Genomic DNA, 25,348 nt, shown 5'->3' on the forward strand with positions numbered 1-25,348 from the left:
AAAAAGTGCAGGTTTTTACTGAATTTCAAGGTGCTCGAATAGAGTTAACGATTAAAACGACAAGTGATTTCATTCAGATGAACGGGTGAATTTTGTTTTTCTCAACGAAGCCGAATAAATTATTCAGGGAGAGAAAAATAACATGTACTTTGAAGCGTCAAATGTCTTAGCTGAGTTGCAAACGAACAGTTTCTAGTTCTATAAAGACGTCTTTAAAGCGAAAAATTGTTCATACAAATTAAAAATAAAAAACAGCCATTTTGCGACGAGAATCGAGAGCACAGAGAAATATATTTAGCTCGTTTCCCGCCCATTCAAAGGAATTTTAACCGGCGAAAACAAGACATGTACGTGGGCTAGAAAAGGAGATATCTACTCCAGCTATAAACATTATTTACACAGCCGAATTTATTTCATTATATCGACGACAAGAGAATGATTTTTGAGGCTGACATTTCCTCGGATCGCTATCGGGGAAAAAATCCTGAATTCTATTTGTGAAAGGTAATGAAGTGTAATGAAAAGCTGTTCTCTTTATGGTGAATATAAAAATTATGTGTTGTTACGGGGATGCTTAGTTGTCAGTCGAATATGAATGGGGTAAGTTTTGAAAAGAGAGAAATCAAGAAAATCGCGATCACAAGTGACTTTCTTGTCAGAATTACTTTCTCTGATATAGTTATCTGAATTTCTTTTTTTCTTTCCTGCCAAATATTTCAAAATGTTCGGCATTCACGATAAAATGATTAGATTGATCTTGATTTAAGGCCAGACTTTCAAAAAGTTCTTTTATTTACTCGTTACACAAGATAGAAGAAATTTTATTAAGAGAGGTTTTATAACTTCTAAAAAGAAGGTTATTTCAGTGTAAAAACCCGGTCAAATATCGACATATATTTCGTGTTTTCATGACCAAAAAAAGCGGATTTACAGGGGCTTTTTTCAAGGAGATCAGCAAGATATTAAGATAAAAGATCGCGTTTCGTAGCTTTTTGAGGTCTAGACTTTCATCTCCTGTACATAAGCTTTCGATAGCGGCTATAAAAAGTTTTGATTGTCAGTTCGGAACCGCTCTCGGCGCTCACCCATTTACTAGCTTATCAAAGCGGCCATCGCTAGTGGATGGCGTTCGGACTGGAAGTAGGTTGACGTGTTGTCAACAGCGCGCGCGAACAGTGCGCCAATACGCGTGCAGTTAATAAAGGAGATTCATATTCGCGATATCCAAAAGATTCGCACGAAAAGTGTTATCTCCATCAAGATAACGCCGAAATGCGTATTTCCTACACCTGTGTTGGCGGCTGAAGTTCGCAAACACAACTCGAGGCCAAATGAGTTTTTAATTATTTCGTGTAAGTTCTGTTTGCTTACTAGGCGAGACTTGGACGGAACTTTGTGGAATTTCTCCAATTTGTATGAAAACGGAAAAGTGCCAAGACTTTCACGTTTTTATTTATCACTGTCTTTTCTCTGATTTGAAATCATAATAGCCTTTTAGCGTCTTTTAGCGCCTTTGCTTTTAACGTATTCAAAGATTTTCCGCAATGAAATCGGCTGGTGTGGGGAAAGAAACTTCCGATGGCTTTCTAAGCTCTTCCTATATCTTCGAAAACTATTAATCAAGGTGTTATCATTTAATCAGTACACGGCGAAGAAAACGACTGATAACAGAAATATTAGAGGGAGAACAAATTTAAAATTCAAAATTTCTGACCATTTTTTAATTAATTTAAATTCTTGTTTTCTTTTTTTCCACCTTTGTAACTACAAAAAAGGAAAATAAAACAGATAGAAGAGGACGAGTACATTTTAAAATCTGATTTCTTTTGATGTACGACATTTTATCATAAAAATTCAAAAAAAATACAAACAACACTGATAATTTTTTTTTAAGTTTACCGTAGTCATTTTCCACTAGAAGAACTTTACCAGCGTATATATTTTCTGATATATGTTATCTTTGATCCTCTAAGATGAGAGTAAAATCTGAACTGTCTTAAGGCGATGTCTGTTAATAATCGTAGATATATTCTCACTATTTATGAATTTGCGATGCACGATAAGCGAATCTGACGTGCAACAAATTTGATATTTTTCATTCGACAAATATTTTTGTCATTTCCTTGGCACTGATGTGAAATGCAGTTTGCAGAGTTTCTTGACTTTAATTACTCATTCGATGTAATTAAGTTTACGGTATACCTTCGAGAAGTGTGTTTTGCGATTTTTTTTTAATCAAGTTAAAGTCTAAATATTTGATGTGACGTTGCCTAAAATTAAAATTTCCGAACCTTAAAAAGCGCGCGAGTTACTGAGAAAGAAAGAAAATCTCATACAGTTCTCATTGCCATGCGTAAAACTTAACATGATTTTTGCGGCAAGCTCTATCTTGAATCTTTTATTACAAGCAATAAATGTTTACACTTATATTGGAAATTTTCGCTAGCAAGCAATATCGTGCGTTCTCGGGAAAGGTTTTTATAGAAGAGACTAAAATACTCCCTGGTTTCTGAACAACAATCTCGTTTTATTTCTGATTGTATCTCGGAGTTCGAAAGTGTGAGGTTTGTTTGTTCCCGAGTTTATTTCAATCCTCCAAAACGTTCGTTTCTTTCTATATATGGTTCGCTGCCCTTGTTTGCTGCACTGATATTTACGCCAAGCGTGAGCTCTCCTCAAAGCGCGGCCATCCAAAAAGGGTCTGGACATAGGGTTACGCCCGCGAACACAAGTACTTGTAATTTTCCCGTTTCCCGCTTCCAGCTCGAAACTTTCCGCAAGCATTTCTGAGCAGAACAAAACCCTGTTTTTCCATGATTCAATTACCAAACTTGACGATTAAACTGACATTTAGAGAGGCCAATAACCCGATTGATAAAAATCTTTCTCAGTTTTCCAGAAAGCGCACAAAACTGAGTAGCGTATCACAGTCTATGTCCAACGGTTTATCATTATTTTTCCAGGCGGTACAGCGTTTCAAATGGGAGCAAATATTTTTGCTTTTATGGTGCGGAAAAACTCATCTCTGACACTGAAACATGACTGTAACACATTACCAAAAAACGCACAAATTTAAGCAATTTGATCAAAGGAAGTTAATTTGAAGCTTTTCTAGTTTTTTTTTTTTTTTACAAGCATGAGTTTCTAACTAAAATATGCGGACGTTCTTATACCATGTCTCGAAACTGAAGGTCCATGTTTGCTCTTAATGGATTTGAGAAGAATTGAAATTTCTGTCTATTTTTTAGACGTAACCTTTTACTGGCGATTTTCCCTTTGACTGAAGGATGATCAAACTTAATTCTCCATACAATGTTGTAACATAATTCAATAGAGAAATTGTTGTAATATTTCAAGAAATTCTCCCAGCTAGCAGAAACGGTGTGGAAATAAAGTAAATTCAGTTACTGTTAATATAGTGGCGCTAAAGGTACATACAATTTATTAACTTTATCTTGTCTCTACTGTCACTACTAAAATCACCTCCAGTGTTAAGAGACCTGAATTCCAGCTAGTTTGTCAAATGTTAACTCGTTTATCATTATCAATCACTTTAGATTAAACAGTTTTAAACAAGTCTTGCTATTTTTCATTATATGTGTCAATTCTTATCCTTGCAAGAAAACATATCTGTTTATCGGCTACCCTATTTCAGCAGTCATAAGAATTCAAATTTATTGATAGACTTGATATGCAAGGATGCTTAGCTATAGAATTCGTTAGTTTGTCCAAATTCTTTAAACAACACGAAGTCTCGTTTTTCGTATTTCTCCTTGTGGTTCTTCATAATCGATAAAAGTTGCTGAACATCCATACAAACCTAAAAGATCGAAGGCGACAAGACACGCGCGTCTTTCACGCGCGAACGTGTTTCACTCGCGCGAATTTCCTTGGAGAACGTCTTGAACTTTGTTGATAACTATCTTATTTGCTGGAATTACAGCGATCATTAGCTTATCAGTACACTTTGCTGAGCCTTTTAAGTAACTTGTTTCGCTTTTCAAACAAAGACATTGTATTACAGAGTTTCGAACGTAAAATACTAAGATAAGTGGTTAATTTTCTGTCGGGCTTGCATCCAAACGTCCGCCATATTTTATTGCCTGGAAGTGTTACATATGCAGATATGTCAACAATCTGCAAATTCAGTAAATCCACTAAGAAATTGGCCAGTCAATCTCTTTATTTCTTCATCCAATCTACTCAATTTAATGACTTTTGACGTATGATTTTGTATTAAACTTTAGAAAGACTGAATTATATTCAAGAAACAAATTGATTTAGAAATCACTCCTATTGGAGAAAAATTCTCCCTTCGTAGTACAATCTTTTAAGAACTGCTGCCGTTCTGTGTTAAAATGTTTCATGTTGGGTTTAAGGAGTGCGACTTTGTTCAGTTTCCACTAACGTTGTTCATGTTGTAGTGATGCATAAAACATCCTTTAAAAAACTGCAGCAATCTTAATAGGTAATAAAGTCAGTATATATGTTGTAATTAAGCATAAGTCCGTCGATGCACATTACACATAACTTTGATAGAGCCTTCAATGTTTGCCTTTTAGATTTGTTTTCCCTTTAATTTCAGTAGCTGACGGCGGCAAATTATATAGCTAGCCGGGCTGGGCCAAGTGAAAAAAACAGCTCTCTTGTTTCACTTCAAAACTAAATATGATTTTAAGCATTATATTACAACCTTTAATTTATTTTAAAAACTTCATTTTAAACCGAAATCGGTCGGTCCCTAAATGAAAGCATTCGTTTTATAGCATTGCAACATTACAAATATCCTTGAAATCCATTTCATATTTAATCAGTCAAATAATGTTATGATTAGCCAAAGTTGCCATTTAGTGTTCCTTAGATAAGATTTGCTAGTTCTCTATTTACCTGCAAATAAAATAGAGCAAAATTTATCAAAATGACTGCCAGAAATCTTTATTTAGTTGACCATCATTAATAAAGTTCTTGCACTGCTCGTGTTAAAGCGGGGAGTCATTTGTTAAATATTGTTTGTACACCAAGAATACTTGCTACATATTTCCTGATTTCTCAGTCCCGGCTTCTTCGTTTACTTGTTGGTAATTAACAAAAAAATAAAGCCGAAAAAATTAGCTAAAATTGACACAAAATCATTTTGAGATGCTTCAAAAGATTGCCGAACAAAAAGGACAAACTGTTAAGCTTATTTAATAGCACTGACAAAGTAAATTGTCGGCGTACTTTAAGTTGAGGTGTTTTCAACAATGTTTTTCAACTGATACTTTTGTTGAAGGATAGATTTGTTCTTAAAATACATGGATTTCTGAGTTCAGATATCGAAGGCGAAACAGGGGTAATTTAACACTTAAAATTTGTTATTCATAGATTTAAAACTAATAGTCCTTTGTCGTATAGTGTATCTTATTTTACTCAACTTGTCGTTCCACTAAAAGTAGTTCTTTTGTTTGGCGGCATTTTCAGCTATGGAAATCACGCTAGAAACTCGAGAAAACACCACAGAAAAATCTACACCTTTTTAAGCTCGCAACTACATCCTTTTGTCACAAAAGAATAGGCTTGTTTAAAACACTATGTTTTGTGCTGTGAGAGAAAGCTACATGTGTTTTGGTGGCCCTCCTTCATTTGATTATCAGCGAATCTCAATATCGCTTCAAAAGAAGTGATATAGCACAAAACATGAGGTGGCAATGACCTCTAAATTGAAGTATTTTATCTCAGCTAACAGCCCTCTATGATGAAGAAAATTCACATAGGTTTGTTTTGGTTTTAGACTGGGCGCTTCCTAGCTCAGTTTAGTACACCGATTGAATTATGCCTGTTTTCAAATTTAACACAACAAGCCTAGAATTACGCAGAAGGCATACGAACTTGATGGCGTGTGGAAATTAAATAAAAAATGCGCAGAAAGCGTGCTTACTTTTGCATCCCTATCGTAGTCGAAAGCTTTGAGACGAAATATTATTAATTATCTTTTTAAATCATCTCTTCAAATTTATTATCAGTCCCTAATTTAACCTTATTTGAATATACATGCTGTTGTTTTGATGGGGAACTAAAATCATTAAGTCACTGTACAAGAAACAACTGTTTAAAACTCATGTACCTCGCATGTTTTAGAGAGGGCCGTATTTATCTTCGTGTCAATTGGAGTGAAGCCTTATGCTGAACACTAAAAAGCAATTGAAAACTGATTTGAAAGGAAGTTGATATTGCTAGATTGAAAATAATATCGTAAGCTTTATTTCCTTTGTTGTGTCCTTTAAGAACAAAATAACACCTTTAATAAAAGTAGAACAGATGTCGAGGATATCGGTATAAACGCAAAATATACATGAAAAACGGCTTTAACAATTAAATTACCCAATATTCGAGGAAATAGGCTTTTAGAAACCGAAAATGAATAACACGAGCGATATTTCCTTCCTCTAAATTAACCAAATTACGTTTGTATGCTAAGTTCTCAAAAAACAGCTTAGCTTTCACAGCGCGCGACAAAAATTTGATTCCCACCCTGCAAATTTGACTGTAAAATTTTGTGGTTTATTCCTTGCCTTCGATAATAATCAATAACATGGGATAAAATGATGTTTACTGCTTTAACAGTGGGACATCCAGTCAGATACAAAGTGCAAAAAGAAAGCGATTTCTATGAGGATTTAAATGGCACCGCCACGCTTAATTTTCGTTGATTCCCGCAGGCAAAACAAGACGAGAAATCTACTAAAAAGCTAGTATAATGAGCTTCGAAAACCCAGGAAATTATACATATGTTTTGCCAATTTGAAACACATTATCACATAGCCCATAATGTCTAATTAATTCTCCTAGTGATCTCAATATCTGGTAGACAACCAAATTGGTAGTAATCAATTCTAAAAGTTCAATTTAGATAAGTTTTTATAGGTTTTTTGGTGATATAACTTTGGATCTGTCTTCTTGTCTTGTTACGTCCGACGATTTTTCTGTTTAAATTTTCTGTGTCTACCTAATAAGAACAATAAAATCGAATTATGTGTGCAAAGTTTTCAAAATCTCCAATTGCCTGAAAACCACAATGTATTTTACTCTAGTATACAATTCGTTTTATAATTTGCAAGTGATTCTTCTTAAAATAGCAATTCAGTCCTAAAAGCCACTTAGGAAGCTTGACATTTTGTAAGTATTTAAGCTAATTCTACCGAAACCTTAAGGCATCTACTTAATTTGCTGCCGCGCTTCTATATGACAAGAACTGAAAGTTTTTGCAATTTCCTGAAACACGTATATCATTATGACACGACAAAAGCAAACTTGTTATTCCGCGAGACCTTACAAGTCTACCATCAATGCTTTTATGATTAGTTTGTAATTGATATTTTCCATATACATACAAAATTGGCCGCCTATTATAAAACGGCTTTTACCGGTAATTTTTTATCCAATTTCTACACTGTATAATGCAGATAACCCGTCTTCCTTTGATTGAATAAAACCCTTTGGCAAAGAAAGAGGCTATCTTTGTTCTTAAGCTGGTCTTTGAATGAATCACGAAGCCTTTTTGTTCTTTGTTTGCGAAGACTCAACAATAGTTGAATGGAACATTGAGTTCAACAAACACTGCTCAAATACATATTGATATAAAACGAACGCGACATGAAAAGAGATTGAAGAAACATGATAATTATTAGGGTACCAATGAAGACTCGATAAAATATAATAACCTTGATGAGAAACGATATTTTCAGACAAGATCAAGCTTCGGTCGTGCACTAAATGTAAATCAAGTTTAACATAACAAGGCACGCTTTACTTATTATTCAAGGCTCTCTTGAATTCTCAAGGATTTCAAACAAAGGTTTTTTTTACAAAATAATATACAAATTTTAAGAATAGCGGCTTAGGAAAACCAGCTGTTTTGCGTATGGTGTAGAATTACGAACAGGGATAAATTTCCGACGATTTCAGTGGCTCAGTTAAAATCCACATGTCACACAGCTTGTCGCCAAACACTTTGTCTCAAATATACTTTTAACGACGTTTTAATTTAGTTATCTCACTTAGATTCACTGCGAAATTATTGTTGTCTGACAAAATTGTAAATAAATGAACAATATGCATTCACAAATTAGCTGTTACTCTGACGGCGAATCTATTGAGAACTAATGCTCTCTCCAACCGAGATTCGCTGGAGACTTTCACGGTGGGTGTTTGGAAACTGACCAAATGTGAGCAGAAAATTGGAACTCGTGGAAAGTTAACTACTGTTTAGGAGGATACGGAAAAATCTTAAAAGATAACAATAATACATAAACTGTGTTTTGGGAGGCGGCTTTCCACTGTGGGTGTTTGGAAACTGCCAGTTGTGAGCGGAAAATTTAAACTCGTGATAAGTAAATAACTGTTCAGAACAAGATCTCGCGATATTTTTTATATATCAACTCAACAACAATATGTTGGAGTACCACCTCGTCAATAAAAAACAGTGTATTTTCCCTATATTTTATGTTCTGATAAAGGAGATACGTCATACATAACATAATTTGAAAAAAAAACCGTTGATAATTGGAAAAAGTTTATGAGGGCCTTCTTTCAATTCGAAGGTAGTTTTGTGCTTTTCTGTTGTTGTTTTTTTTCCGCGCAACGCATTCTGCTGAGATAAAAAGTTCTCGGTACCGCACTTTTCCGATAATTTTTATTCGCCAAAAAAATCTCCCAACAAGGGAAGGTACTTTGCGCAGTTTATCCTTTAAATTGCCATCAAATGAAATGAAAACAGCAGTTACAGTTTGGGAAAAGGTTTTCTTATTCGCCCTCCATTTCCGTCGTTTCATTGTATTTGTTCAGTCCGATTTTTCTCCTTTCTTAGTCGCTTTGAATACTCCCACTTCGTCAAGGCTCTTTAAATTAAACACTAGCTGAACTGACAGCCCGTGGGGTGTGGTGGGGTGGGGGCGAGGGAAAAGGAGTGTCGCCACTACCTCTCGGAACGAGTTACTTCATTGGTTCTTAAAACAGTAGATAACAGGTCATAACAATACCCCTAGCCCAAGAAAACAAAATAGTAGTAGTGTTTACAACGGGCGCATGGAAATATAGGTTCCAGAAAGGTAGTCTAGTCTCTTACTGGAAAAGGAGGGCGGTTGTACCGCTGTAGGCGCTTTTCTCTTCAATTTGGGAATGACAGATCAAAAGAAAAAGCACTCTGAAGATGAGCTTAGGAAGGGCGCACACCCTATATGAGCTACGAAATCGACCATATTTTTCATAATGCTCATTCTTATAGGCTGCATCTAAGATCGAACTGTCCGGGTTCAAACCCTGGATGCGGTCATTGCGTTGGGCAAGACTTTTTACTCTTCCAGTGCCCCTCTCAGGCGAGGTGTATAAATGGTTATCAACACGATATCTGTTAGGGCAGTCTGACAAACCTGGGGAGGGGGTACGCCGATTATTACATGAGCACGTGTTGGATATTACATAGCCAACTTTTTACTATATTAAACGCGCGCTCTTGGAATAATTGTTTTATTAAAAACACCCAAAGAATTGCAATATTTGAGCTCCCTGGCTGTTCTCGTTGACATGTATTGTCAAATACACCTTGAGTTTTGACAAAACTCAAGGTGTTTTTGACAGTAAAGGAATTTTATGTCAATGCCAAAATATTTCAAAAGTAGCCTGCGAATGCAGCCGCCTCTCATTCGCTCCCGCTACTACCGGTATGTGCGAAACACGTAGTAGCGGGAGCGAATGAGAGGTGGCTGTATTCGCAGGCTATTTCGAAAGGCACTGCCTTTCTTCTTCAGGGTATTACGTATAATGACTCTGAGGGTAAGCTCGGACTAAAGTATCATATCTAGTATCATATTGCACGCTATCCTTTCTTTTTTCAATGTTTGTAACGTCCGAGTTTAATGGATTTAAGTTCGAGATAACGAGGTTCGACTGTAGACTTAAAACTTTTTGTAAGGTGTTATATATAGAAATATGTAGCCTTATGCTCCAGTCAGAGGAGCGAAGAGGATGAGTAAGTGAGTGATATACCGTAATGATTCGATTTAGCGCCCGGGGCGCTTATTTAATTTTGGCATCTCGAGGGAGGGCGCTTATTCGAGACAGGGCGCTTATTCGGGACAGGGCGCTTATTTAATTTTTTGAGAAACAACCAAATATATCTAACAATAACAGAAACTGTAACAGTTAGAAATTGTTAAAAGTTCAGTTACTTTTAAAATAATTGTTCATTTTAGCAGTAAATATATACATAAACTGTACGGTGAACGGCCAGGAGTTTATTTAGTTGACGTCAATGACTTCAGTAGGGCCAGTTATCCACAATAGGGGCACTTATTAGAATAGGGGCGCTTATAAGAATGAGGGCGCTAATTAGAATGGGGGCGCTTATTGGAATAGAGGCGCTTATTTACAAAAACACATTCGAAGGGGGGCGCTTATTCGGAAGGGGGCGCTTATTGGAAGGAGGGCGCTAAATCGAATCATTACGGTATAGAAACATATTTCATGTTTTTTTTACCGCCATAAACGGTATGGGAACTATCAGCGAATAGTCAACGATGGCATAGCCACGCCCTTGACTTGAAATGCCTTCCTTTCTACAGAGCGACAATTATAATAAACATCTTATTAAATCATTTTCTTGGTGTTAAAGAGGGTCAGAGAGAGGTTCTCCTTTTATTGCCCACTACGAGTGAATATAAACGTGTATTTTAGTATTGGTATATCAATCTTTAAGGTGCTCAACTGGATTATCAAGGGGTAACACCGCCAATTTGAGAATAACTACGTCGCCAAAACAGCTATCGAAAAACGATCACCACAGTTGTATAGATAAAGATGAATTTTTTTATGACCAGTGATATTGACATCAGATGCAAGCGACGAAATGACGTCATTGCGTTTTTTACTTTCGCTCGTATTACTCGGCACCAGGAGATTTTTCGAAAATCGCTCAAAGGACTGACCACAAGGCGCCGATGGCTGAAATCTAGAAGCTAATTCGGAATTTTCGGGCCTATAATACAGTAATACTAAGATGCTAAAAGACGCGCCCATTCATTAAATCAAAAATGAGGAGAAAGAAACGTCGAGGTGCTGTGTTTTGCCTACAAAAGGAAAAAATTTAAAACCATGGATTTTACGGAAAGAGGGCCTATGTAGGGCGGAAGGGGGAAGTTGGGCCGAGATCACCGGCGAGGGGAGAGGAGGGTCCCACATCCCAGGCACGGGCGGTAGGGTGGGAACCAGTTGAGCCACCTTAAACGCTAGCCAAAAAAATGTCGTTCTTTTCAGGCACTATTGGAATTTTAAGTTTGTTTGGAATTTTTATACGCGTTTATATTCGCATCATTTCCAGTGCATATGAATCTAAGTATCTGAAAAATATAAACCTAAAACGATAGAAGAAATCGTATTTAATTTCGCAGTCATCATTTACAAAAGTTATATATTTTTGTACTCAAACAGCCGAAAAAGAAAGTATAATATAATATAATAGTAGAGCAAAGTAAATGCTGTTAAAGATAAGAGTGAATTGTACAGTTCTGTAATAATCTAGAAGATCGTTAACTTGACATAATATAAATAGCACAGAATGTATTCATTGGCGTATACAGGGGCCTATCCACCTCCCAAGGTTACCCACCTTTTCCGGGAAAAGGAAGACCCTGCAGCCTGGAAACAATTTTTCAGTCAGGTAATTTTCAAAAAGGACACCATGCCTTTTAACTCTAGGCCCCTTGGCCTATATCCAAGTCTAGGCAAGTCTAGAGCTATTATTGGTATTTACATAAATCGCGTATTGAAAGGATCCAAGAATTTAGGCCCGAGACTAGAGAATAAAGTTAAATTTATTCAAAATTTTGCAGACCGCCGTCGCATGCGCGGGCCGTGGCGTTTTCGTTTCAAGCCAAATTGTGTGCAAACCATCAATGGTAACCCCAACAAAGTATATATTTTCTGAAAGCTTATTGAATAAAGATTGTAATTTTGGATTTTGTTTTGATAATATAGACCATAATAAGCAACGTCAGCATTCTGTTTGCAATTATGGTGTTGTGCAACTTTAGGTTTATTTGTGAACATATTTACATGAGAGCCAAAACTATTATGTGGAATTTGATCTACATATATTGGTCTAAAAAACAGTGTCTCAGATTTTTCGTTTCTTGCTCCATTAATTTTTTTATGAATTTTTAAACTTAAAGAAGCCCTAATAACGCCATTTTAAAGTTTAAAAATTCATAAAAATTAAAGGAGCAAAAAAAGAAAAATCTGAGACACCGTTTTTTAGACCAATATATGTAGATCAAATTCCATATAAAAGTTTTGGCTCTCACATAAATGTGTTCTCAAATAAACCTAAAGTTGCGCAACATCATAATTGCAAACAAAATGCTGACGTTGCTTATTATGGTCTATTTTATCAAAACAAAATCCAAAATTACAATCTTTATTCAATAAGCTTTCAGAAAATATAAACTTTATTGGGGTTACCATTGATGGTTTGCACACAATTTGGCTTGGAACGAAAACGCCAATTTTCCTTCCGTGATACCTTAAGTGAATGTCATTTCATTTGCCTAGAGGGTAAATTCTCTCATCTCGTGGAATTATCTTGTAGCACCCTAATTTGATAGGTAATAAATTATAAACTGAGAGACAAGGCTCAAAATGATTTCGTAGTCAATTTTCACACACTGACAGTACTATAATACAGCAAAAAGTATCATGCTTCACTTTGGAGATAAAGCGTCTTGAAATTTTGAGTATGTTAAACAAAACCAGCGTTTCTCAATTTGTAGATAGTCTAGACATAAATTGGATTAAGCATGATATCTGTTTTGAGAACACATCGGCTTTTAAGTCTGGTATAATTGTTTCCTACTTCTAGTTCAAATCAAACATGTTTCATTGACATTTTCAGAAGGTGAAACCATCTGACCTGTAACCAAGCTGGTTTGGGATAGTCTTACAACTCTCTAAAAATTTTCGCTAAATTTCAGTTTGAATATATTGTCTTATTCCCAGTGGAAGTAAGATTGATTTCACCTCATTCGATTTAGCTGTAAAGATCGATCTGTGTACTACCTGCTTAAGGTTACTATTGTTAGCGGCTACTAATTTTAGCGATCTTAGCGAGTTGGACAAAAATCGCTAAATTTAGTACCCGCTAAATCTTGCTCAGAAAAAAATCGCTAAAATTAGGAGCCGCTAACAATAGTAATCTTAAGGTAAATTCTCACTTAATTCTCGGTGACCTCTGTTCACCTCAATCAGTCTCTCCATGTTCTGTTTTGGGTTTAAAAAGACTATTTTTGGAACACATAAAAATTATTCTCTCGTAGAAGGATATGGTTATAATATGCAACTAATTGGTCTTCAACGGCTCGCTGACAGTCGTGAAATTGGGCCGCTATGCTGATACCTGCTAAAATAGAGGCCAGGTCAGGTTATTTTTGGTGCGGCGGGATTCCTGTGCCCCTTATTTAGTTACAAGCTGCGAACCTTGAAATGGAAATCAGCGTTTTAGTTTCCTGGTCGAATCTCAGCTACAAAACGAATTAAAAAAAACATGGCTTTTGAGGAACACTACCGTTCACCGTTGCGATCAAAAAATATTGTGCTAAAATGTATATCTGACGTCTTGTCAGTTTATTGCATTCCGTTTTGACCATTCGATCTCCATTTTGGCCGTTCAGTGTTTCTGTTGCAGCTTTAACCAGTTAACCGATTCTGTTTTTTTTTTGTTTATCACTAGTCCTACGTCACTCAGTACGGAGTTCCTTGATAAGCACGCGCGAGTGCTTACTAATCCACAGAACCGAAAAAGATGTCGACTGTTACATTAACCCATAGCTCAAAGCGCGCGAAAACACTAAAAATGCTCATAAAAACACAAACGAACAGAAAACCTCTAAAAAATTCAAACTTGAAGGGCTGTGCAAGGTATTGTGGTGGTAAAATGTACAGCCGCCGTCTTTATCCGTACGGTGGATTGAGCCCTGTACATGTATTCTTTCATAGCAATTTCGTTCGCTTTTAACCAGTTTGATCAAAGAATCGCCTAAATCGACCCACTCCAGACACATAAATATAAATCACGTTTCTGTTTGTGGTAACCTGGAACAGATTGATATTTATCTGAGCACTAAATACTTATCAAGTTTTTGGGCAGGCAAAGAACCTCAGTTTGAACGTAAAACGCGCTGAAAGGCATGTGTGTTGCTGTGGTCCATTGGCGCGTTTCAGCATCCCAGCATTCCACACTGTCCAGAGCATCATCTTCACTCTCGCCTCCAAATACGAACACGCGATTCGCCAGTGCTCCTATCCCGGCAGCACAGCGCGCCGTGTTCAGTCTTCCAGGCTCTATAGTCCACTGACCACTGACAGGATCATACATCTCGCAACAGTTGAGAATTCCCGAGTCATGGTCGGTCTCGCGACCCCCGACCACCAACACCTTACCGTTCACGACCGCTGCGGAAGCGAAACAGCGCTTCTTCACCATAGATTCCACCAAGGTCCAGCGGTCGTGCTGCGGCTCGTACCTCTCTACCGTGCGCCGGAAGGTATCGTCAACACCGCATCCTCCTATGGCAAGGATAGTACCGTCGAGAACCACCGCGCACAAGCCTTGCCGAGCGCAGTTCATGCTGGTAACAGGGTACCATTTGTCCACTGCGGGATTGTAGCGACTTACTCGGGCGGAAACCGTTTTATGATCATTCTCGTGGTGGATGCCGCCGATAACATAGAGCTGCCCTTGAAAAGCGACTGCAGCGGAGAAGCAGCTTCCGACTGGCATGGAAGCGCGGGTACTCCAGCTGCTGTCACCTGGGACATAGCACTGAACCACCCGACTGCTTTCTTGGCTGAAAACGGAATGATGTCCAACGCTGTAAAGAACACCGCTACACACGGCTGTCGAGTGACCTTTACGACCATGAAGCATATCCGGTAAGTCGAGCCACTGATCACCTGAAGGCACGTAGCAAGCGGTGTGTTTAATATTCTGTGTAACATACTTGCTACCAGTACCACCACACATAACAATAGCGCTAATAAACTCAGTTGGTGATCTCTTAGAGACTTGAGTGGGACTTGTGCTAATCTGGCCTAAGCCGACTGTTTTCAGTGCTTCCTGTACGAGAGTAAAGCACGTGGCATTTTCCCGAACGAGCTTCTCGCCGGCAACGACGCTCAAAAGAAAGTCTCTTGACATCCCAACCAAGTGGATACACGTGAAAAGATCTTTAAAATGGCAAGCTCGATTCTCTAAGTCGTAGCTAATCCAGCGTACAACAGCATTGAAAACGTCCTTCTCATTCGTCACCACAAGATCATCTTTCGAGATGACCTCCTTTAAATGTGTCTTCTCTAAACAGAGAAATGCCGGCGTACCACAAGCCTGAACAAAATTAGCACTAATAAAACGGGTGCACGCAGACTTCAACGCTTGAAACGAATGTCCGTCGGCCAAAGATAGAATGGAGAAGCAGTTCTGAAGATCCAAGTGCTCTTGCATGAACTCAATGACAACGTCTGACAGGCCTTCGATGAAGAAATACGCCGCAGCTGTTAAGATCACCTCAGCGTTCTCTCCTAACTGTATCTCTCCGGTGTACATGTAGTCTAAAATGTCTTCCATAGCCTCGGGATACAGCCATTGTAAATCAACTTCGAAATTATCCCTTGGCCGCGAATCATAAGTGAAAAGCTTTCGAAAATAATGACTGGAAGCGGCCAAGACGGTGCAGTGAGCGGAATATTTCTGTCCCCCTTGTACGTTGATCGTCACATCGCACAACATACCTTCTTTTCTGAAATCGTTCATTGTTCGAAGGATCTGGCTTGAATAAGAAACCTCTGAAACCTCGCTGCTTTCGTTAAACTTACGTCGTTCGTTTGCCATTTTGCTGTCTGCCAGTACAGTCAGTATTGTAATACGGTATTCAATTTCCAAAGCGAAAACTTACAAATTACAGTCATTACGTAATACGGCCAAAGCGTGATGCGACACGGTTCAGTTAATATAAACTGAACACTCCTTCTTATATATAAAAGCGTGAACACTAAAAAATATGTCTGGAATGTTTATGTTTAGCCAATCACATGCGAGAACTTCAGACCGCAGAAACCACAAACAACAAATGGGTTTCCATCGGTATTGTATTACGATATTCTTTTGTTTGTCACTTTCACGATTCATATTTTCTTGGTGGAAAATGATTGCTACTCAAAGCGTTTTTGAAGGGGCTATGTCATATTATAGTGAGTACTTTTTTATGATGTACAAAGCTACCTTCAAATAGAGGGAAACCTCAAAATATAAGTTTGCCAAGGTAAGAGGTAAGATAACAGTAGCAACTTATTTTCAGCGTGAATTAATTGGTAAATACATCTAATGAGCAAGGCACTCGAGTGTGAAGAGCATCTAGTGTAGTAGAGCCTTGTCATTCTAAAAGCAAAGTCCCCAGAGCCCTGAATATTTTTGTTTTTATCCCTATTGCCCAAGCATTCCGATGTTTGTAACCGAAATGTGCTTCTAATGATTTTGGATCCCTGTGATGCGGTATGAATGAACCCAGTCTCCCAATTCTTCCGTCTTGAAGACCAAAATAATTTGTGGCCTGCTTTTAATTAATTAATTTACTTTGTGATTACGTTACGGAAGAACATGGTGCTACCATGTTGTAGTTTTATTTATTTATTTATTTATATATTTATTTATTTATTTATTTATTTAATTGTCTTTTCTTTCGTTATCGGGATATTTCCGCATTCTTTGTCTTGTATTTTAATGCTTTGCCGGATCTGATCACCGATTAGTTTCTCAATTCACATGAAGTCACTGGCGTTTGCATTCTTCATGTGGAGATACGTGATATTCGAGAGCTCCGCGTCTATGAATTCGGAGAAAGCCTTGATTGTCTTGGAAAGAAAGATTGAATTCGGAGAAAGATTGTACCAACGTGTACTTCAATTCTTGGAAACTCTCTTGAAGCAAGGCAGGAGTGGTGACTGGGAATGCGGACGGTGGACGGTGGACTGACAACCCGGTGGGATGGGGGTACTCCCTTACATGGGCCCTAAAAAGGATGGGTTTCGAGGCGTTTTGGTCTAATGTGAAAAGGCTTTGTCCATATTAGACTGAAATAGGGTGTGGTTGGTCCACTCAGGTCGGCAATTAGGTATAATTCTTAAGAGAAACTAATTTTTATCATTGTTATTAGTCACCTATAAAAGATTAGAGGAGAGCGTTTGACTTGAGATGAATACAACCAGGAAAAAGGAAGCTAGGCAGTGGCAAAAGACCGAGATCGTCGGCGTGCTATGCCTGATGCCTCACTAGGAGCGAAGAGGATGAGTGAGAGAGGTAGCTCATCATGCAATGTTTTGGAGGAAAGATTGCGTCTGTCTGCATAGATGAAATGAGTGAGTGAATTTGACAGAATCAAATTGGAAATTGTCTTTTATTCGAAGGGGTTTAATAAACTGCGAAAAGAAATTGTAGACTGTAGCAGTTCTTGATATGTTAGGCAAAATTTTTTTATGCATGCATGCTATCTTATCGTAATTTGGATTACGATTAAAGCAACATGTTGCGGACAGTCACGTTTTTATTTTTGTTATGTAACACAAGTCACGTTTGCGGTTTTGTTTGTACAGACACAACTTGATTGATGCCTGTGGATTGACAACCTGATTTTCCGGTTTTAAAATTGTTTTGAAGATTCAATTTCAGTTGGAATAAATGGTTTAATCGAGCAACAAGCGTGAATTTTGTGCGTCTTCAAAACATGGCGCCCAACGTGGGGCACTGATTCACGACATTGGGGAAAACATGACATCGACAGAAGGGGATCAAACTGAGCCGAATGAAGATCAACTTCCAAAGGAGGACCACTTCCAAGACTGCGAGCGACGCGTGCGGCAACAAGGGAGTTGTTACAAAGCTCATCGGAAAAGCCGACACTATATTACATGGTGAAAATCCACTCGATCAACAGGCAAGGAATCAATTGGCGCGAATCGAAAGGATTTTAAAGGAAAAATTAGAATTAATTCATCAATTCGACGAGAAAATCATTGCGGTATGCAAGGTAGAGGATATCGAAGAGGAAATCGAATACGCTGAAGATTTAAAAATGCGCGTAATGGATGCGATCGAAGCTATTTCACAAGGAACAACGCCCATTAACCCGCTTAGTTCAAGTGAACCCTCTTACCTCGCTCAAGGATCTCAAGGATCTCAAGGAACGGACGATGTTTACATTCCTCCTCCACCACCTGGATCGTATTCAGCGAGTCCATCACTACAGCAGCAAAACTCGGGAACTGGAACAGAAACTCCGAAAGTGGCTCGAACAAAATTGCCAAAACTGACACTTCGTAGGTTTAAAGGAGATGTTACACAATTCCGCACCTTCTGGGACACGTTCGAAAGTGCAGTTCATTCTAATCCTGGGTTGACAAACGTCGACAAGTTTAGCTATCTTGTTTCGTTATTAGAAGGTAGTGCATCACGCGCGATTGAAGGTTTGCCAGTAACAGAGGAAAACTACGAGTCAGCAGTGGACATCTTGAAAAAGAGATTCGGCAAACCGCAACAGCTTATTTCCGCTCATATGGAAGAGCTTCTTAAACTGAACATCTGTACGGTGGATAAACCAAGCCAACTTCGTTTTCTGTACGACAAAATAAGCGTAAACATCAGGGGACTTGAAGCTCTGGGAGTCAAGTCGGATCAGTATGGCAGCTTGCTTATTCCAATCATTATGGCGAAACTTCCTGCCGAAATTCGCGTACAAGTGGCGAGAAATACGTCTCAAGACGTTTGGGAAATCGAGTCTTTGCTTGATCTTATACAAAGTGAAATTGAAGCGAGAGAGATTAGCGAGAAGATAAAGGCCGCGACCGAGCAAGTTAAGCGTCCACCGCCCCCCAAACCTCCGTTGCCGACAGCTGGAGCCTTTTTTGGTGCCACTTCAAAGCCAGAATCGACTGTTCCCAAATGTGTTTACTGCACTGAAAGACATTTCTCAGCGTCTTGCAACAAGGTAACAGATATCAACGCCAGAAGAGACATTCTTAGACGCGACAAAAGGTGTTTTATGTGTTTGAAGAAGGGACATTTAGTTGATCAGTGCGACAAGAGTTGTAGAAATTGCAAGCGAAGACATCATCAATCGATTTGTCAAGCACAATCACCCGGTGAATCACTGAATTCTCAGCCACCAACTCCCAAGGAAAATTCGCCTCAAAGCGAACCGGAGACACAAGTTCAAAATCATGGTAACGCCACACGATTCAACACGGCTAATGCAGAAACCCCAACAACTCAGTTAACAACTTCGACGTCCAGTAACAAGGGGAGTGTTTTGTTGCAAACGGCCCAGCATAAAATAAAAATGAAAAATAAGATAAAATAAAGTGAAATGAAATAGGAACTGGTATGCACCCGTATGTATCCGTTGTTATTTGTATGTATCCGTATGTTACTCGTATGTATCCGTATGTTACTCGTATGTTACCTGTATGTACCCGTATGTACCCGTATGTTCCGTGTGTTACTCGTATGTTACCCGTATGTCACTCGTAGTACTCGTGTGGTGTATTAGTAATGATCGCGACAATCTTGCATCACTTGCAGCTCAACAAACAAAGTGACCCCGAAATTGCTGAATTATTGGAACAATCTCTGTACGTGGACGACCTGTTAACGGGGGAGTCAGACGAGGAAAGAGGTCTCGCTGTTTACAAGAGATGCAAGAAAGTTATGTCAAGTGGAGGATTCAATCTCAGAAAGTGGCGATCCAATTCGAGAAAATTACAAATGGAAATTGCGAAATTTGAAAGTTCACCAGGATCAACAAACACACAACAGGAAGTCATGAATGTCAACAAAGAAGATGACGAATCATTCGCTAAATCGAGTGTTGGTTGTGACTCAGCGACTTCTGACAACGAGGATACAGTGATTAAAATTCTAGGAATGAACTGGAACACTCTCACTGACGAAATGTTCTTCAGTTTTTCCGACCTTTGCTCATTTGCGAGTTCACTTCCTCTCACCAAGCGATCTGTTCTCAAGGTTACGGCCAAGATCTTCGACCCCATGGGCTTTTTGACGCCTCTAACAATAGAGATGAAGATCTTGTTTCAAGAACTTTGTATCAACAAAACAAATTGGGACGACGAATTACAAGGAACTTTGCTTAACCGATGGAAATCGTTTCTCCAAGATCTGAAGTTCATTGACAGCTATCGTATTCCTCGATGCTATTTCTCGCGACAACCAGTAACCATTCAGATACATGGCTTCAGTGATGCTTCAGAACGCGCCTACGCCGCGGTGGTTTACATTCGAAACACGTACAGCGATGGTCGAGTCGAAGTTAAATTGGTCGCTTCAAAATCGAGAGTTTCTCCTATCAAAAGGCAGACAATTCCTCAATTGGAGTTACTAGGAGCATTAATTTTGGCCCGTCTTGTTAACAAGTTAAAGTCTGTTGGAGCTGAATACCGTACCGTTCTCTGGAGTGATTCTACAACCGCTCTTTGCTGGATCAAAAATGAAAGAGTATGGAAGCAGTACATCGCTCAAAGAGTAGAAGAAATTCGACGTTTAACTCCCAAAGATTTATGGAGGCACTGTCCAGGAGAATTAAATCCTGCCGATCTACCCTCACGAGGACTACCAGCGAAAGAACTTTCTGACAGCAATACATGGTGGAACGGTCCGAGTTTTCTTTATCGACCCGAGACTGAATGGCCTGAAACCTCTCAGACGGAACCATTGAACGAAGAAATTTTACAGGAAGCAGTCAAACACGTACCAGATGTAACGCATTCCCTTGTAACCACTGTCTGCGATAAACTCAACCCGAAGGTTGACCAGATAATCGACATTGGGCGCCCGGGGAGGGTACTCCCATATGTGGTTTATATGGTATGGTTTTTGAGGTTCTCGGTCCTTAAATAGGGTATCATTTTTGCTACTTTTGGCAATGTGTTCCCGCTGTGATCCTTAGATAGGGTACCTAAATTCTATTAGCTAAAATAAACGCCCAGCTAGACGAGAAAAAGATATCTGAAAACTGAATTTTCAGTTCAGGTATTAGAAAAGCGATTTTATAAAGATTTTTGTCTTGCCGTACGCGGTTTGCCGTTATTTGGGTCGTCACGGAACGTTTCTCCTCCCCTTAAATAGGGTGTCATTTTTCGGTTTTGGGCCTTAAAAAGGGTATCAATTTTCGCTTTCTTTATCCTTAAATAGGGTCAGGGTTTAAGAACCTTGGCGGCACACCCCTATCCGAAATTTATGGGAGTACCCCCCCCCGGGATTGGGCGGTTCAGCAACGTAACGAAATTATTTCGAGTAACCGCATATGTAATCAAGTTCATCAACAAACTCAAGAACCGAACACTTGAAAACCGGAAAGGAGAGTTCGAAGATTTAACAACCGCCGAATTGAAGAACGCCGAGAATCTGTGGTTACAATCGGTTCAAGCTTCGTCATTTGCTGATGAACTTGCTTTCTTAACGCGAAAGGATCCGAAATTAACGCCACCTACACGTGTTTCACAGTTTGGACTGTTTCTTGACGACGATGGAATTATCAAGTGCAAGGGACGGATCACAAATGCTCCTCTATCGGTTTCTACAAAAACTCCGATACTTTTACCATCCAAGCATGCCTTCACCAATCTCACGGTAAAACACATTCACGATTTAGTCAAGCATTCTGGGATAAGAGACACGCTTACAACCCTACGAGAACGGTTCTGGATTCTACGCGGTCGGGAGACAGTTAAGAAAATCATTCGTCACTGCGTCGTCTGCCGACGTTTCGATGCAGCTCCATGCAAACCACCACCGTTCGCTGACCTTCCAAACACCCGAGTCTCCGACGACCCACCTTTTACTAATGTTGGACTCGACTTCGCTGGGCCATTCTACGTAAAGGAAAATGCCCATAACGCTGAATGTATCAAGGTTTACGTATGTTTATTTACATGCGCTTCAACGCGTGCAGTGCACTTAGAGTTGACCCGCGGACTTGGAGTCCAAGATTTCCTTCTGTCTTTCAGAAAATTCACCAGCAGAAAGGGACTTCCAGCTAATCTTCAATCTGACAACGCTAAAACGTTCAAGTCCGCAAGCAAGGACATTCGAAAATTAGTACGATCACCGGAAGTTTGGCGATATTTGACCAATAATCAAATCACATGGAACTTTATCGTGGAAAAGGCGCCGTGGTGGGGAGGCTACTGGGAAAGGCTCGTTCACAGTCTAGATCTATTATTGGTATTTACATAAATCGCGTATTGAAAGGATCCAAGAATTTAGGCCCGAGACTAGAGAATAAAGTTAAATTTATTCAAAATTTTGCAGACCGCCGTCGCATGCGCGGGCCGTGGCGTTTTCGTTTCAAGCCAAATTGTGTGCAAACCATCAATGGTAACCCCAACAAAGTATATATTTTCTGAAAGCTTATTGAATAAAGATTGTAATTTTGGATTTTGTTTTGATAATATAGACCATAATAAGCAACGTCAGCATTCTGTTTGCAATTATGGTGTTGTGCAACTTTAGGTTTATTTGTGAACATATTTACATGAGAGCCAAAACTTTTATGTGGAATTTGATCTACATATATTGGTCTAAAAAACAGTGTCTCAGATTTTTCGTTTCTTGCTCCATTAATTTTTTATGAATTTTTAAACTTAAAGAAGCCCTAATAACGCCATTTTAAAGTTTAAAAATTCATAAAAATTAAAGGAGCAAAAAAAGAAAAATCTGAGACACCGTTTTTTAGACCAATATATGTAGATCAAATTCCATATAAAAGTTTTGGCTCTCACATAAATGTGTTCTCAAATAAACCTAAAGTTGCGCAACATCATAATTGCAAACAAAATGCTGACGTTGCTTATTATGGTCTATTTTATCAAAACAAAATCCAAAATTACAATCTTTATTCAATAAGCTTTCAGAAAATATAAACTTTATTGGGGTTACCATTGATGGTTTGCACACAATTTGGCTTGGAACGAAAACGCCAATTTTCCTTCCGTGATACCTTAAGTGAATGTCATTTCATTTGCCTAGAGGGTAAATTCTCTCATCTCGTGGAATTATCTTGTAGCACCCTAATTTGATAGGTAATAAATTATAAACTGAGAGACAAGGCTCAAAATGATTTCGTAGTCAATTTTCACACACTGACAGTACTATAATACAGCAAAAAGTATCATGCTTCACTTTGGAGATAAAGCGTCTTGAAATTTTGAGTATGTTAAACAAAACCAGCGTTTCTCAATTTGTAGATAGTCTAGACATAAATTGGATTAAGCATGATATCTGTTTTGAGAACACATCGGCTTTTAAGTCTGGTATAATTGTTTCCTACTTCTAGTTCAAATCAAACATGTTTCATTGACATTTTCAGAAGGTGAAACCATCTGACCTGTAACCAAGCTGGTTTGGGATAGTCTTACAACTCTCTAAAAATTTTCGCTAAATTTCAGTTTGAATATATTGTCTTATTCCCAGTGGAAGTAAGATTGATTTCACCTCATTCGATTTAGCTGTAAAGATCGATCTGTGTACTACCTGCTTGAGGTTACTATTGTTAGCGGCTACTAATTTTAGCGATCTTAGCGAGTTGGACAAAAATCGCTAAATTTAGTACCCGCTAAATCTTGCTCAGAAAAAAATCGCTAAAATTAGGAGCCGCTAACAATAGTAATCTTAAGGTAAATTCTCACTTAATTCTCGGTGACCTCTGTTCACCTCAATCAGTCTCTCCATGTTCTGTTTTGGGTTTAAAAAGACTATTTTTGGAACACATAAAAATTATTCTCTCGTAGAAGGATATGGTTATAATATGCAACTAATTGGTCTTCAACGGCTCGCTGACAGTCGTGAAATTGGGCCGCTATGCTGATACCTGCTAAAATAGAGGCCAGGTCAGGTTATTTTTGGTGCGGCGGGATTCCTGTGCCCCTTATTTAGTTACAAGCTGCGAACCTTGAAATGGAAATCAGCGTTTTAGTTTCCTGGTCGAATCTCAGCTACAAAACGAATTAAAAAAAACATGGCTTTTGAGGAACACTACCGTTCACCGTTGCGATCAAAAAATATTGTGCTAAAATGTATATCTGACGTCTTGTCAGTTTATTGCATTCCGTTTTGACCATTCGATCTCCATTTTGGCCGTTCAGTGTTTCTGTTGCAGCTTTAACCAGTTAACCGATTCTGTTTTTTTTTTGTTTATCACTAGTCCTACGTCACTCAGTACGGAGTTCCTTGATAAGCACGCGCGAGTGCTTACTAATCCACAGAACCGAAAAAGATGTCGACTGTTACATTAACCCATAGCTCAAAGCGCGCGAAAACACTAAAAATGCTCATAAAAACACAAACGAACAGAAAACCTCTAAAAAATTCAAACTTGAAGGGCTGTGCAAGGTATTGTGGTGGTAAAATGTACAGCCGCCGTCTTTATCCGTACGGTGGATTGAGCCCTGTACATGTATTCTTTCATAGCAATTTCGTTCGCTTTTAACCAGTTTGATCAAAGAATCGCCTAAATCGACCCACTCCAGACACATAAATATAAATCACGTTTCTGTTTGTGGTAACCTGGAACAGATTGATATTTATCTGAGCACTAAATACTTATCAAGTTTTTGGGCAGGCAAAGAACCTCAGTTTGAACGTAAAACGCGCTGAAAGGCATGTGTGTTGCTGTGGTCCATTGGCGCGTTTCAGCATCCCAGCATTCCACACTGTCCAGAGCATCATCTTCACTCTCGCCTCCAAATACGAACACGTGATTCGCCAGTGCTCCTATCCCGGCAGCACAGCGCGCCGTGTTCAGTCTTCCAGGCTCTATAGTCCACTGACCACTGACAGGATCATACATCTCGCAACAGTTGAGAATTCCCGAGTCATGGTCGGTCTCGCGACCCCCGACCACCAACACCTTACCGTTCACGACCGCTGCGGAAGCGAAACAGCGCTTCTTCACCATAGATTCCACCAAGGTCCAGCGGTCGTGCTGCGGCTCGTACCTCTCTACCGTGCGCCGGAAGGTATCGTCAACACCGCATCCTCCTATGGCAAGGATAGTACCGTCGAGAACCACCGCGCACAAGCCTTGCCGAGCGCAGTTCATGCTGGTGACAGGGTACCATTTGTCCACTGCGGGATTGTAGCGACTTACTCGGGCGGAAACCGTTTTATGATCATTCTCGTGGTGGATGCCGCCGATAACATAGAGCTGCCCTTGAAAAGCGACTGCAGCGGAGAAGCAGCTTCCGACTGGCATGGAAGCGC

General features: G+C 39.1%; 1 protein-coding gene across 1 annotated transcript; it reads right to left on the reverse strand.

Moving 5' to 3' along the window:
• Positions 1–11,395: 11,395 nt before the first annotated feature.
• Positions 11,396–15,918, reverse strand: LOC144655279 (kelch-like protein 7). The gene has a single exon (XM_078515495.1). The coding sequence runs from the start codon at positions 15,911–15,913 to the stop codon at positions 14,147–14,149; it is 1,767 nt and encodes a 588-aa protein (XP_078371621.1). The 5' UTR covers positions 15,914–15,918; the 3' UTR covers positions 11,396–14,146.
• Positions 15,919–25,348: the final 9,430 nt, after the last annotated feature.

The sequence above is a fragment of the Oculina patagonica genome, chromosome 5 (genome assembly GCF_052425735.1).
Source record: "Oculina patagonica isolate OP01 chromosome 5, crgOcupat, whole genome shotgun sequence".
Classification (NCBI taxonomy): Eukaryota; Metazoa; Cnidaria; class Anthozoa; order Scleractinia; family Oculinidae; genus Oculina; species Oculina patagonica.

Bases quoted from the DNA above. Each gene is read 5' to 3' on its own strand.
- LOC144655279 (XM_078515495.1), bottom strand. From the start codon at position 15,913: ATGGCAAACGAACGACGTAAGTTTAACGAAAGCAGCGAGGTTTCAGAG.